This window comes from Coccinella septempunctata, chromosome 5 (assembly GCF_907165205.1).
Source record: "Coccinella septempunctata chromosome 5, icCocSept1.1, whole genome shotgun sequence".
Classification (NCBI taxonomy): Eukaryota; Metazoa; Arthropoda; class Insecta; order Coleoptera; family Coccinellidae; genus Coccinella; species Coccinella septempunctata.
The window spans coordinates 32706376-32720680 of NC_058193.1; the positions used below are offsets into that span (position 1 = coordinate 32706376).

At 36.4% G+C, this 14305-nt stretch overlaps 2 protein-coding genes across 3 annotated transcripts; one reads left to right on the forward strand and one right to left on the reverse strand.

Moving 5' to 3' along the window:
• Window positions 1-2449: 2449 nt before the first annotated feature.
• LOC123312830 (facilitated trehalose transporter Tret1-like) lies at window positions 2450-10469 on the reverse strand. 2 transcript variants are annotated; one of them, XM_044897344.1, is made up of 2 exons: window positions 10122-10469; window positions 2450-3873 (listed from the first exon to the last, which is right to left on the reverse strand). In XM_044897344.1, the coding sequence occupies exons 1-2, from the start codon at window positions 10189-10191 to the stop codon at window positions 2546-2548; spliced, it is 1398 nt and encodes a 465-aa protein (XP_044753279.1). In that variant the 5' UTR covers window positions 10192-10469; the 3' UTR covers window positions 2450-2545. The 2 variants fall into 2 exon arrangements, with proteins under 2 accessions (XP_044753279.1, XP_044753280.1); XM_044897345.1 differs by lacking the exon at window positions 2450-3873 and adding an exon at window positions 4519-6965 and having other exon boundaries at window positions 10122-10465.
• An 806-nt stretch (window positions 10470-11275) lies between these two features.
• LOC123312829 (UDP-glycosyltransferase UGT5-like) lies at window positions 11276-14096 on the forward strand. The gene is made up of 4 exons (XM_044897343.1): window positions 11276-11685; window positions 11930-12730; window positions 13526-13745; window positions 13804-14096. The coding sequence occupies exons 1-4, from the start codon at window positions 11436-11438 to the stop codon at window positions 14078-14080; spliced, it is 1548 nt and encodes a 515-aa protein (XP_044753278.1). The 5' UTR covers window positions 11276-11435; the 3' UTR covers window positions 14081-14096.
• Window positions 14097-14305: the final 209 nt, after the last annotated feature.

The window sequence follows — 14305 nt, forward strand, 5'->3', positions numbered from 1 at the left end:
AACGTATTATTCATCTGAACATAATTTATTCACAAATAATATCGCTAATTATATATAATTCCTCTCAACACGTGACGCTGACGAAGACAAACTTCTCGGAAGATTATTATAATGAAATAGATTCGTAAGTATTTCAAGAATTCAGTAATATGAGAAAAATGGAGAAATATAAGTGTACCTTGAAATATTGACGAAAATAAAGCCGCCATTGGACCAAACGATATGAATCCTTTGTGGAGAGGCGAAGGTGTCCAGGAAATCGGTTGCTTAAAATAATTTGGATGCAATCCCAAGCCATTATTCTTTTCAAGGATTCCACCGCTTTCAGTATGCAAACAATACACAGTTAAAATGGAAAAATAATACAATTTACGTCTCAGTTACATAATAGAAATTACAAAAGAACGAAACAAGATAAAATTTCTTTGGAAGTAAGAAATAACGTCAAAACGCAACCGAAAATTCAAACAGGAAATGCCCGATTTTACAAGCACATGTGGTGAGTGTGTGAGCGGAGATTCGATGTCATGAATCAGAAGCCCCACCTAGAATAACATGACGAACGATGCAATTAATCGAATAACTTACAGGACTTACAATTCAATGAAACGCATAATCCACAAGATATTCACGTTGAGGAACAAACTTCGTCATTGTAGTAAAGATAACTCTTACTACGCACTCGACATGATCCATTCATCGGCTTTATTAATAGAAACATGAGCTTGGCTGCGACAGGAAATGAACGAAAAAAAAGCGTTTCTCACTCGGCCACACTTGAAAAAAGAATGAACTGAAAAGGGCATGGGATAAATTAGAAACGGTGCAACTCAAAAGTTGAAAGCGAGTGTTCCATCTAGTCACAAACTAAAAAAATGCGTATAAATGAAACACTTGCCTTCACCAAATGAACTAAAAATTGAGGTTAAACGGTGAAACTCGACATAGAACTAGAAACAATCAAACTACCGATAAAATGAAGTGCAGTAAACGTTAATAACGAGCCGGGGTTCGACAAACTCGTCGTACTAAACGACAAAAAAACGGACCAACTCACCACGTGGTCGACTCCGCATCCTCCACACCCTTTAAAATGGTCGGATATTCACTCACCTCAAACGCCCATTTCACTTGAGGAAAACAATAACTTGTTATGGAATCGAGTAAATGCACTGAATGTAAGAGGATAACGGCCCAAAGTTTTGCTGTTATCGAATCCTGAATGGAACATCATCAGCAGAGGACGCTAACGCTACTAGACGTCGACTGGAATTCGAGCAATGCAGAGGCTAGGCGGGAGCCGGGTGGGAATGGCGGGATTTCAGGGTATTTTTAACGGTTTTTCTCAATTACCAGTTCCCACGGTAGGCCAGTCCCCTCCAAGAGTCGTCGTACTACGAAATTCCAGCCATACCGGAAGATGTTTGGTCCTCAGAGCCTCAGACGGATTTTTGTGACCTCTGAACCGGTCGAAAGTTACCGAAACCGGATGATTTTCCGGTGAATGCACATGAATCACGTGAACAATGAGATGATCCATTGGAATAACTCGCATTACGCGGGATCTGCGATTAGCTCATTCAGAAATTGACCTTATGTACCTACGCTCTTTTGCTTCCATTTTCTACATTACCAAGGGAGTATTGTGAAAGAAAAACTATGCGTGGAAGGTGAAGAGAATTGCACAGTTTTGCTTACCTGAATAATTCATTGTCGCAAGTGAATCGAGGGTTGAAATTACATATATGTCGAAGTGTAGCTGAAATATTATACATATACTTCTGTATGCCCAAGTTTTATTCTGTTCATAGGATTTTAAGTATCTGAAATACTACACATAACTTTTCGCATTTTTGAGCTTTTCACTCGTCTCAAGAACCTGTCACTTCTATGCCATCCATTTTCAAACCTAAAGTACAAATTATGGTGGATGCGCCATCATGAAAATCGAATTATTCGCGAATTTCCTTCAGTGTATCTTCGGTAGTTGCAAAAATTGTAAATGCAATGTAATTTCAACCGATTTGCATAGTTGCATAGTGATTCGCAGTAGTTACCCTGCGATCGATTTAGTTATCTTTTCTGATGTGACGTCATATCAAACCAACAAAAATGGGTATAGAAACCGAGAGTTCTCTGAAAAACGACACGTAGGGCGGGAAATGAGATAGATGCTCCAGTGTGAACGATCGGACAAGAAAAGAACAGCCTGCGCACGCGAAACTTTACCTCTACGGTCATCAGCCAGACGGTAATTCATTAATCAGCCATTGGCGTCACTTACATTAGGCATCGGGGATGCTCACTATTGTTTTTGTCTGTAATCTGCAGATTTTCTCAACATATTTTCTCCTGCGGATTGATTGTTTTCATCGGAATTACTTGAATTATCATCATCAGCTTCCCCCGGAATGAATAAACACTATTCTAGAAGAAACTACCTGACAAATTTCTTATAAAATTAAAATTTATTCGTTTTCAAACAGATTTATAAATTTCCTTATAACAGCAGGTACCTTACACGTGTATAAAATATTGAAGGAACTCATTTATTCTCCATTTTTTTCTGTATAGTATGTAAACTTTTACCTTTCGTTTCAGGAACACAAAATATTGTAAACAACAATAAAAACATACAACAACCACAAAAAAGGAATATCGTCCCCGATTTCTTAAGTTGGTCGTTGATGTCGTCGAAAAATTTGGTAACAAAAAATGACGCCATCCAACTGAAAAATCCGCCAGTGGTAGCGACAAGAAATTTCACGTTCATCGGTAGGATTTCAGAGGTGATAGTTAAAGGTAACGGACCCACCCCTACGTTGTACATAAACATAAATAACATTAAACAAAATACTGGTAAAAAGGACACACTGGTAACGTCGACACCATCTTCTTGAAAAAGATAATAAACGGCCAAAGTTAATTCGGAAACTACAAGTCCACAACACGAGCAATACATTAAAAACTTTCGACCTTTTCTGTCAACTAGAACTACGCCGATAAAACTACTTATGAAAAACACGGTTCCCACTAATATAGAAGCTACATACGGCTCTATTATAATACCGGCGTTCTTGAAAATTGTCTCGTTGTAAGCCATGAAGGCTGCTTCTCCTGAAAATTGTTGGAAGGATGATAAAGTAATGGCTATAAGTGAACCATTTAAAGCTGCCTTAGTTCTCAAAGTCTTCAAGAAATCTTCCTTATGACTACTGTCTAAGTAATGTTTGAAAGAAGCTATTTCATCGATGATTTTTTCTTCGTCCAAATTAGGCCTTAACAGACTCACGGTTCTCTTAGCTGAATCGAATTTGTTTTTCTGTACGTAATAGTATGGACTTTCTGGGGCGATTATATAAAACGTTACTAGGAACGTGAGAGGAAATACTGCGAGGAACAAATTAAACCAGAAAACTGACAGATAAGGACCGGCTAGAAATGACAGGAGTCCTCCGAAACTCGAGAATACTGTATAGGAGGCTAATAGTAACCCCCGATTGGAATCTGAGGAAATTTCGGCAATGTACATTGGAAAAACTACATAACCGGCCCCCACAGAAATACCGTTAAGAAAACGTCCAATGTAAAAAAGATGAATGTTGTGCGACATTGAATAAATCAAAAATGCAGTCAAGTGAGGTACGCCAAGTATAAGAAGGGTGGATTTCCTCCCGATGTAGTCGCTCAATAGCCCCAATGGATATAGTCCAAACATGGCACCCATGCTGTTCAAGCAACCAATCCAAGAAGTTTCGTCCGTTGTTATGGGTCTGTTCAACGGATTGATTGAGCTGTCGTTCGACTGGAACTTCGGAATCATTGGAGAAGACCAAGAAGTGGAAGAATCTCCGGTTAGTGCAAGGAAGTTTCCTATAAGAAAATATTTTGATCTCAGTTATTCGGAATAACAGATTCATTGGATCAAAGATACTTCATGAGATCAGAGGCGATATATGGACTTTTCTGTCATTAATATTATCCATAATAGCAATAATTAACATTAATCATTTCTTTTGAATCATATAGGGTGTAAGTGAATAGTTGTGAAAAAATTTAAAGTGCAGTTCCTTCTTAAAAACTTCTTTTCAGGTGCGATCTTGAGTGGCTAAATCAAAGCTGTATCTAAGCAGGGGCTGCTGAAAGAAATATGAAAGACCCACCCAAACTGATCCATTAAATTTTTTCCCAAGTATTCATATGGAACAACAATATTAATTTTGGATTATTTGCAATCTACAATTTGTTGGGTAAGTTAAACCACCCAGGGGTGGCTTGGAGGTTCAGGCCCCCCTAAGGTTCAAAAAGCTGATTGAGCCTTGCTGATACCTTGAAAAAACGCCAGAGGTTCTACTTCCCTCAGGCATGCACCTATTTGTGTCCACTATAATATCATTATGGGTGCACCACTGAATTGAATGACACTAATACATATATAAAAAGGTTTTAGAAATTTTTTGAGAAAGGCAATATTTTCAGTCCATTCAATCGAACGAAGAGAAGAATATAAACAACATATTAACCAAAAAAATTGTATTTATTCATCAGAAATTGATCTGAAGAGATACAAATATGAACAGTGATTAATAAATGAGAACACTGCTCTAAAATAATTCCAACTAATATGTAATGTAAATACAACAATAACTATATAAAAGCATCTATAAATTAATCAGTAAATGAGGAACTGAAATCACACTAAACTATTAATCAATAATACTTCAAGTAAATCAACAATTATAAAAAATTTTCTGTCACAGTGGGGATGATCGAAATTGAAAGAAAGAATATATCAACTCACTCATTTATTCAAGAAAATATATGGTGATAAGAGATGGAAAATCAATTATTGCGATGAGCAACTGTTTGTTATTTGATTTTATTTGATGTGTAGAATGGCTTTGTATTATTTATAAAAGTAAAAATTGACTTTCAAAGGCTTCTTCTTTCGATCATCTAACTAATTATAATTTATTCATTATATTTGCAATGCATTATTGGGTTTAAATTTCTCTCCAACAACTTAAGAAAATGAAATTTCGCTAAATTAAGAAAATTCCCAAACATTTTATTAGAAATTTTCCTTTTTTGGTTCCAGAATTATTCAACTATTCCAAGGGGTACATTTAGTCACTATTTTTAAACAATCCTAAATATAAACCTTTATATGTACAAGAAAATATGTTCATCAATTTCTCTTGCTTACATTTCATAATTCTTAATGAATAACAATGAAATAATTCATACCTAGATTAATTTCCCCAGGAGTATTGTGTTGTTGAAGAAAAAATTGGAACTGAACCATATTGAAATAATCGAGTTCCATGTCAAACTAATAAATTAAGGTTAAATATTTGAAAATTTCCTACTAGGAGCATACAACTCCCACCAAAAGTAAAAAGTTCAAAATCACAGTTACATTATAAACATATTTTCATATCAATTTTTTCAAATTATCCACGTTCATATAGTAATATCTAAAAGTGTTCCCAAAACAAAAAATGGATTCTAAAATTCTTCAGTAAAAAAGTCATATAAATATCATTATCAAGTCACACTTTGGTGGAATCTTTGCTAAGTCACCGATGATCTCTCATAACGACAACATTGTTGGAAGATACAAATATTTCGTTCAACTATTTATTTATCTAATTTTTCTAAAATTTCCGTGAAACTTTTTCCTTTCGTTTCAGGGAGTACCAGTACTACAAAAATCAACAGAAACGTGCAAAGTCCGGCAAACATCCAAATAGTTCCAAAGTACTGCAAATTATCATTCAAAAAATAGTAGTTTTTCTGGAGCAACATCGAACATATGGTCCCTAAGGAGCCTGCTATGGTTGAAACCAAAAACTTTATGTTTCCCGGTAAAATTTCTGAAGTGACCGTCAGTGGTAGTGGCCCTAAGCCGAACGTAAAGAAAAGCATGTATCCCATCAGACAGGCTAAAGGAATCCACTTGATAGAGTCTGTGTCGTAATTCTGGTAAACCATGTAGTAAAAACCACCGAAAATTATCTCCGAAATGATGATACCGCAAATCGATATGGTCAAAACGAATCTGCGACCTTTTTTATCGATTATGAACGGGCATAAAAAGCTGGAGAAAAATGCTACACTGCCGACGATCATAGAACTTATGGCGGAGTTGCTGATGCTGCTTCCCGCCTGTATGAAGATTGGCTGGGTGTAGGGTATGAAAACCGCGTATCCCGACAATTGCTGAAAGGAAGTCAACACCAGAGCTATCAAGCTACCCTTGATGGCGTGCCTCTTGGACAGGGTGTTCAAAATGTTGCCACGCTCAGCGTTTTCGACTTCGACCCGTATATTCCTCAACTCCAGTTCGGAGTTCTTGTAGTAATTGTTACACCTGAGTTTCTCGATAGACCTCACAGCCCCTGTGTAATCTTTCTTCAAGACGTAAAAATATGGAGACTCCGGTGCGATGAACAAGAATAGGATGAAGAACGCCGTCGGAAACATCAACAGGAACATGTTGAACCAGAACATGGAGAAGTAAGGACCCGTAACGTAGCTTAACAAGCTTCCAAAGTTGGAGAAAATAGCGAAAGACACGAGCATGAGGCCCCTGTTCGAATTCTCCGAGACTTCGGCGACGTACATGGGCAACACGATGTAGCAGGCGCAAATGGACACTCCGCTGAAGAACCTCGCCACGTAAAACAACTGAATCGTACTCGCGAACGCCGACAGTCCGAAGGACAGCATGTGCGGGATGGCAATGAGCAGCAGGCTGGGTTTCCTCCCGATCATATCTGGCAGAAAGCAAAATGGTATGATACCGATGAGCGATCCAAATCCACTGATGGAGGCTATCCAGGACTGTTCGTCTTTACTTATCGGTTCACCCAGGGGGTTGTCTGTGCCGTTGCTGGTAAGTTTGGCCAGTACTGGCGATGGCCAAGCAATCGACGCATCTCCGGTCAGGGCCAGAAAATTACCTAAAAATCAAGAAACCATGAATGTTTGTCGAGGCACAAGTATCGCAAAAAAATATGTATTTGGGATAGTTGGACTTACAAGGGAATGGCATGGTTGGAAATTTTCAACTTGTCACCAACAGAAACGGATTCTCATTCTCGCGTTTGTGGTTCTTTCAACTTTTCAATGAGAACAATTACATATATCAATTTTCAACTGATGATATGTTGCGATCAAATTGATAAGGACCAGAGTTCGTATCATAACGCCAAGAGAATTATTTTCCTTACTACTTTAGTATAGCAATAGTAAACGAACCAACTTGAAATAACGCGTTGTTCGCGTATTAAAAACGGGCATAAAATATGGTCCTTATGGCTCATAATTTAAGAAATTTCAAGAAACTCATATATTTTAGGTGTATGATCCTATTTTGTGCGATAATCAGCTATTGCATCTCATCTGGTGTTGCCTAGTATCAATTACACGAGTTTAGAAGCCTTATAAATTGAACAATTAAGGTGTTGTTGAAACGAAGATTTACCTCAACAAGAAGTTGCTAAGCGTCTACTGGTTTCGCAAAGTGTAGTTAGTTGAACATGGAGTCGATATCGTAATAGTAGATTTGCTCTATATACTCATGGGGTGGAAGAGCAAGAGCTACAATCGTCACACAAGATTGGCTAATAAGGTAAACTCCACGACTAAATCCCTTTCACAGCATCCCGGATTAAAAGATACCGGTAGTTTGTTGTCAAACAATTCGGAATAGGTTGCATAGCTTTAATTTGACGGCAAGATGATCAGTCAGAAACTGTTGCTATTTCAAGCTGGTTAACCCTGTGTAGACACCCAACTCAATACACACCATTATTATATATACGCAAATTATTCACTTCTCACTTCAATTTTTGGGCAGAATAAAGAAAGTATAAATCAATTTCCATATACAATGTATTTCACGGTCAAAATAAAATTATACATCTCATGAAATATCGAACATATGTAGAGTATAAAGTAAAAGGAGCAGCTTTATAATATATAAGGTATCTGAGTGGAAGAATTGCAGGAAAAATGATTCGAATGCATCTTCAGAATTGGGCAGAAATAGTTCCTCATATCCGTCTACTTTATCAGAACTGCAATAAAATCTATTGTCAGGAACTCTACTCGGCCACGACCTTGAAAATCACGACTGCTATGATCGACTTAATTATCAGTTTTCGCAATTTTTCATTGTTCCGTACCACCTGGCGATACTGATATACCTAAAAGTAGGTGAAAAACTAGTCAAAACGTCGAGTGGTTTTTATTTTTAAGTATTTTATACAGTAATTCCGAATAGAGATCGCGCACAAAAAAATGTAACAGCAGATAAAATATCAGCTAGCGTTTTGAAAGCCACATATTGAGTAAAACTAATAAAATAATATATAGAGTAAAAAGCAAAGCACAAAATTCATATTTTGTCGAAGAAAGCTCGAACAGGTCAAGTTTTATTTTAAATTACGCAACTTTTCATAGTCAATTGGGGAGTTTCTCATGCACCCTCTACGACTGGTGTTGGGTAGTTGAGTTCGCACGCTTTTTGGGATTATAATGCATATGATGATCACAATAGGTCTCAAGGTCGTAGGGCAATGCAACCCCCCTCAAACATGTATATGATGAAACATCTGTCTAGCATCTTGTTGGTATTTATTCTTGTTTCTACTTATAGAGGGTATTTCTACTGAAGTTCTGGTGAAAATATTGAGAAATCGGAATATTTTTTGACTTCCCCTAGAAAAACGGAACCTCTCCTGATAAAGGTTCATATAAAATTTTCATCAGAATTTTTTACCCCGAATATAAGATTAAATTTTTTAAACCTGATTTCGGAACTTCCTGTATGGTTAGATACTTGAAATTTCAAGAGTGTGAAACTTTCTCAAATCTTATTCCTCAATAAAATAGATATCTCAAGAGCTAGAAAGATAAACTCTTCCTAGATTTTTGCGCACATTGAGACTAAAATAAAATTCTACATTCAATTTCGTATGCGTTTGAAAACTAGATGAGCTATACTCTCGCATTTTAGTGTCAATGGGGACCTTCAGTATATCCATAGCAGACAGGCTGAATTTCATTAGAATCTCCTTATCCCCGACTTCAATTCAACGCGGGATAAAACACAATTGTTTTCAATTATTGCAATCAGAGAATTATTTGATTGCGCCCAAATGGTTTATTGAACAATGGGTCTTAGGGTGTCAAATGTTTATACACATTCAATCTTATCTCAACTGAAACGTAATATACATGCTGATTTATCCATTCTTATCATTCGGAATGAATGAATGAGCTATTAACCATTCATCATAGGTATTCCTGGTTCGAATTTATTGCCTAGCACCTATCTTTATGTTTTCTAGTTACATAAGACTGATATTGGGTTAAGAGCGCTTTTCATTGTTAATTTTTCAATTTGAATTCTCTTCTATTTTTTTCATTTTTGCGATCTATTATTATGCCTTAGTGTCAGTTATATTGAAAATGGTCTCAACTGGATTAAACACATTAATGAAGAATTTGTGGTCAAATATGATCCTTTCCTTCCTTAAACACTGTAACTTTCGAAAAAAAAAAGAACCAGGGGTTATAATATACCTTTGTGTACAGTTTACGCAGATTTTGATTCGGATAATTTGTACAATACCTAGAGACGAAATTCAAATCTTTTATATGAAGCTCATAAAATCACACACAAAAGTGCAGGGTAGAACTCACTCAATATCAATTTTCATTTATAATTCAATTGCTTTTTTCATAATAATTGGGCATAAAATGCTTTCGATATGAATAAGAAAATTCCGATTTATTTACCCATTTTCTGAAAACCCCGAGCCAAATGAAATTATTTGAGATTTATTGATCATTAATCCCTGTGATTAATATAGCTCAGGTCACGAAAAATACGCATATTTGCTACAAATGGAACAAGTTTCGAAGATTACGCAAATGAACTTGAAATCTCATACTCGTGTTGATAATACGTTGATGCACCTAGTAGGTTGAAAGTAATTAATCAGCAATTATTGAACGAACAATTATTTCGTAATATTGCGACTGTTACGCCATGTACCCTAAATAGAGATGCCCCCAATACATCTAAAAAAAAAGTATACTCAACTCACCTGACAGCACCACCAGATAAACATAGTTTATACTCCTGAAGCAGTTCAACATCCTGGACATCTTTTCCATAAAATTAAAAAACACTGAAACCGATAAATCCGCAGAATTGTTCAACTATTCATGTTATGTGCGGTAACCTCAAAATTGAAAGAATTCACTCCTTGTTGGTTCCCCTGTATTGATTGTGATCATAATTATCGTTACTTAAATCATGTTGTTCAGGAACATGAATGAGCAATTATCTCAGATATAAATCCCCTTGTCAATACTGATCTTGATTAATTTCATGGTTATGCGAACAGCACAATATCATTTGAAGAAGACATTTGACGTAGATCAAAGAGCGACGAGCGACGTCAAATAAAAATAATGGAGAAGGCGCAGCCGCAAATTTCAAGCATATTTGCAAATTTTTCCAAATTCATCGACTTGATAGGGCGATTTTGCATTTTTATCTTCCTTTTTCCTTTTATTCTGCTATTATGATTTCCAAATATCGCAACTTAAAATAAATGAATATGTTATCCTCTCAGATGTGTCAAAATATTTTCGAATTCAAAATAAGCTGCACATGCACATGACGTGATTTTGAACCCTCACATGACGATGTAAATAAATCGTAAATAAACACTTCCTTTGCATTTCTCTAAGATCAGTCTTTTCAAATGATATTGCTTTACTGAATTCATTTTTCAATAGTAATCATACTACACTACAGAGTACAGATTCAATTCAGGATGAATTTATAGGAAAATTAAATAGCGCATTCGCCAAATTGTGTATTACAAAATGTTCGGCCCATCCACCATTTCAACAAATGCAATGATTGTCATCATGTAATTATTCATTTAATAGTTGGATTTTCAAAAGTTTTCCAATTAGTAGGACGTTATTAATTTGAACTGATCTGGATTATATTCATGATATTAAATTAGTCTTATCGAATTAAAGCTCGTTGTGAAAAAAAATGTTCAGGGGCTATAATAAATCATTTTAATAAAAGTAATGAAGTCTCTATCTCCTTCATATATGGGAATAAGTAAAATAATATAGAATATACACTTTCAGTTATATCTGCGAACTGATTTTAAAAACTAACTTTCAATTATTTGCGAAGAGTTCGGGCTGTTTTAACGCTTTATCAGAAGTTCGAGATGTAAATAATAGATATGGATGCCAGGAAGACGAGAAATGGATTGACCAAACAATCTTTTGAGTAGTGGAAATACAAAATTCAAGGTCCTATTTAATTCCGTCATCGAACGATATATTTTCGAAGTGATAATTGGTGTATTATTAGTCTGCTGTTGAAAATGTGCCGTGGGTTAGTGTTGTTCCTTTGTTTATTTCTCGTACCATGTGGTCCTATCGTGGAATGCGCCAAAATTTTGGGCGTTTTTCCATTCCCCTCGAAAAGTCATTACGCCATGGGAAACAGTCTGCTGAAGGAATTGGCCATAAGAGGACATGAAGTTACAATGATTGCTGCATTTGAAGAAACGAGTCTACCCCCAAACGTTTCTTACAGAACGCTGAAGGTTAATATTGATTTGAATGAAGGAAGTAGGTACCACAACGTCCACAAGCCGTTATTGAAATTTTTCATGATTTATCATCATGTTTTTGACGCTGATATGCTTGCCAGAATAAAATCTCTTGGAAGCAACCTGCTATAGAGACAGGACGTATTCACTCAAACTGCTCGTCAAAATATCATCGATGTTTTCTCTGTCACCTTAATTTTGTTTTTCAATTACAATTACAGTTTATTTCCTGAAGAATGTTTGATGGATGTTTTTCATTTCAGACAAGAAAATCAATTTCTTCGAGCAAGACATGTCCAATCCCTACTTGATAACCTTTTTCTTGAACTGGGCCGGATCCAAGATAACGAATGGGACATTCAATGCGCCGGAAGTACAGAAGCTTCTCAGATCCCGAGAAAAATTCGATGCTGTCATTATGGACCAGTTCACTGACGATAGTTTCGCTTATTTCGCTCATCATTTTGGAGCCAACCAAATTTTACTATTAACCACTTGCGCCAACTCATGGGTGAATCCCCTTGTTGCTAACCCTGCTCCTCCTTCAGTGAATCCGGAATTACTACTAGAGTTTTCATCATCGATGACTTTCCTGGAGAGATTGAAAAACACAGTTTTTTACATCTTCAGCGAATTAAACAGACAACTGTACTTCTTCCCCAAACAGAACGAAGTCATCAGAACCAACTTTCCCAAAGCAAGACCTCTTTATGATTACCTGTACAACGTATCTTTGATTCTGATGAACGCCCACGAAAGTTTCAATGATCCTTTGGCTCTTGTGCCAGTCATGAAGAATGTGGGTGGGATGCATGTTTCTCCATCTGGAAAACTCCCAAGCGATCTTCGAAAATTCATGGATGAGGCTAAAGAAGGTGTGGTTTATTTCAGTATGGGATCGAATTTGAAAAGTAAGGATCTGCCTCCGAGAATAAGGGGGTCGATCCTGAAGGTTTTCGCCAAACTGGACGTTAAAGTTTTGTGGAAATGGGAAGACGAAACTTTACCGGGTCAACCAGGCAATGTGAAACTGAGCAAATGGCTCCCACAACAGGAGATTCTCGGTAAGTTATATGAGGTAGTACACCCACCCCAGAATTTAGAACATCTTACAGTTTGATGGGAAATATTCATAAATTTAAATAGCCATATTCTCGTCCTCCTATTTCACATTTGGAGCTGAAATCACAAACCCTTTTTTATTTACATCAATTGTGAAATGTGTTGTTGCAGGTCCCCTGCTTTTGTTCTAAAAATTCCTGATAAAAAATAAAACGAATGGAAACAGTTCGAATTCGCGCATCCGCCATTCCGAGACGCCCTAAAAATGTTTCTACCGCCATTCAGCTTAATATCATAGCATCACAGGTTCATAATATGTAATAGGTTCAAAAATAGATGACAAATATGGGATGTTTGGATATTTTTTTCAACAGAACGTAGAATTGGTTAAATTGAAAAGTGTTTCGCGAAAAATCATAAAGTTGAAAAAATCGTCCATAAAATAGATCCTTATGCGACCCTGTATCACAGTATGTGAAAATCACGGCAAAAACGAGAAAAGCTCATCTCCATGACTGAATCAACCAGTTAGTTTCTTTCAGAAAATCTACCGTTCGCTTTAACTGGAAATGAGAATTGATGGCAACTCAGGTTAGTAGTGGAGTGTCTGAAAATCTGAAATTTCACGAGGTCGCATATAACTTTGGGGGATAAAAGCTCCACTATCTTGAATGTTTTATTGATGCGATTTCTGAATGGATTTATTTTGACGACTTAATTCTATTTCCTATCAAAAGAAACCTATGAAAACATCCTTTATTTTCGAGATATATCTGTTCTTCATGTTCATTTTCCAGGTCATCCTAATTTGAAAGTTTTCATTACTCACGGAGGTTTATTGAGTACCATAGAAGCCGTCCATTATGGAGTTCCCCTTCTAACTCTTCCTGTTTATGGTGACCAGAAGTTAAACGCAGCGACAGCACAACAAAAAGGATATGCAATAAATATTCCTTTTGCGGATTTTGAAGAAGGAAAGTTCGAACAGGCCTTGAATGAATTACTGCGTAATCCTAAGTAAGACCTTTTAATTTGTTAAAAAAAATAGATTACTTCATCATGTTTTTTTTCGCAGATACAAGCAAAACGCAGCAATAAGATCCAAACTGTTTCACGATCGACCAATGAAACCCTTAGATGAAGCTGTGTACTGGGTTGAGTATGTTATAAGGCATCGAGGAGCTGAACATTTAAGGGTAGCAGCATTGAAACTCAGCTGGTACCAGTACATTCTTCTAGACGTCTTTGGATTTATACTAGTTGCGCTTTCAATTGTTGTATATATTTTGAGAATGATTCTGATGAAAGTATGTTGTGGAAAACCCGACAAAGTTAAGTCGAAAATAAATTGATGGTTTTGGGCCCAGAGTTCATTCATTTGAAATAAATTTTTCTATAAATCTTTTTCTGACAAATATCGATGATCGTTGTCAGATTGGCCCTAAAAAAAATCATGAAATGAATTTCATAAACACCGAGACAAAAAAATACTACTCCTGGCTATCGATGAGTTGAATCCACACCCACCCCTGTTCGCTAGAGTTCAATGACTTTTCACATCAACTTTGATTTATCGA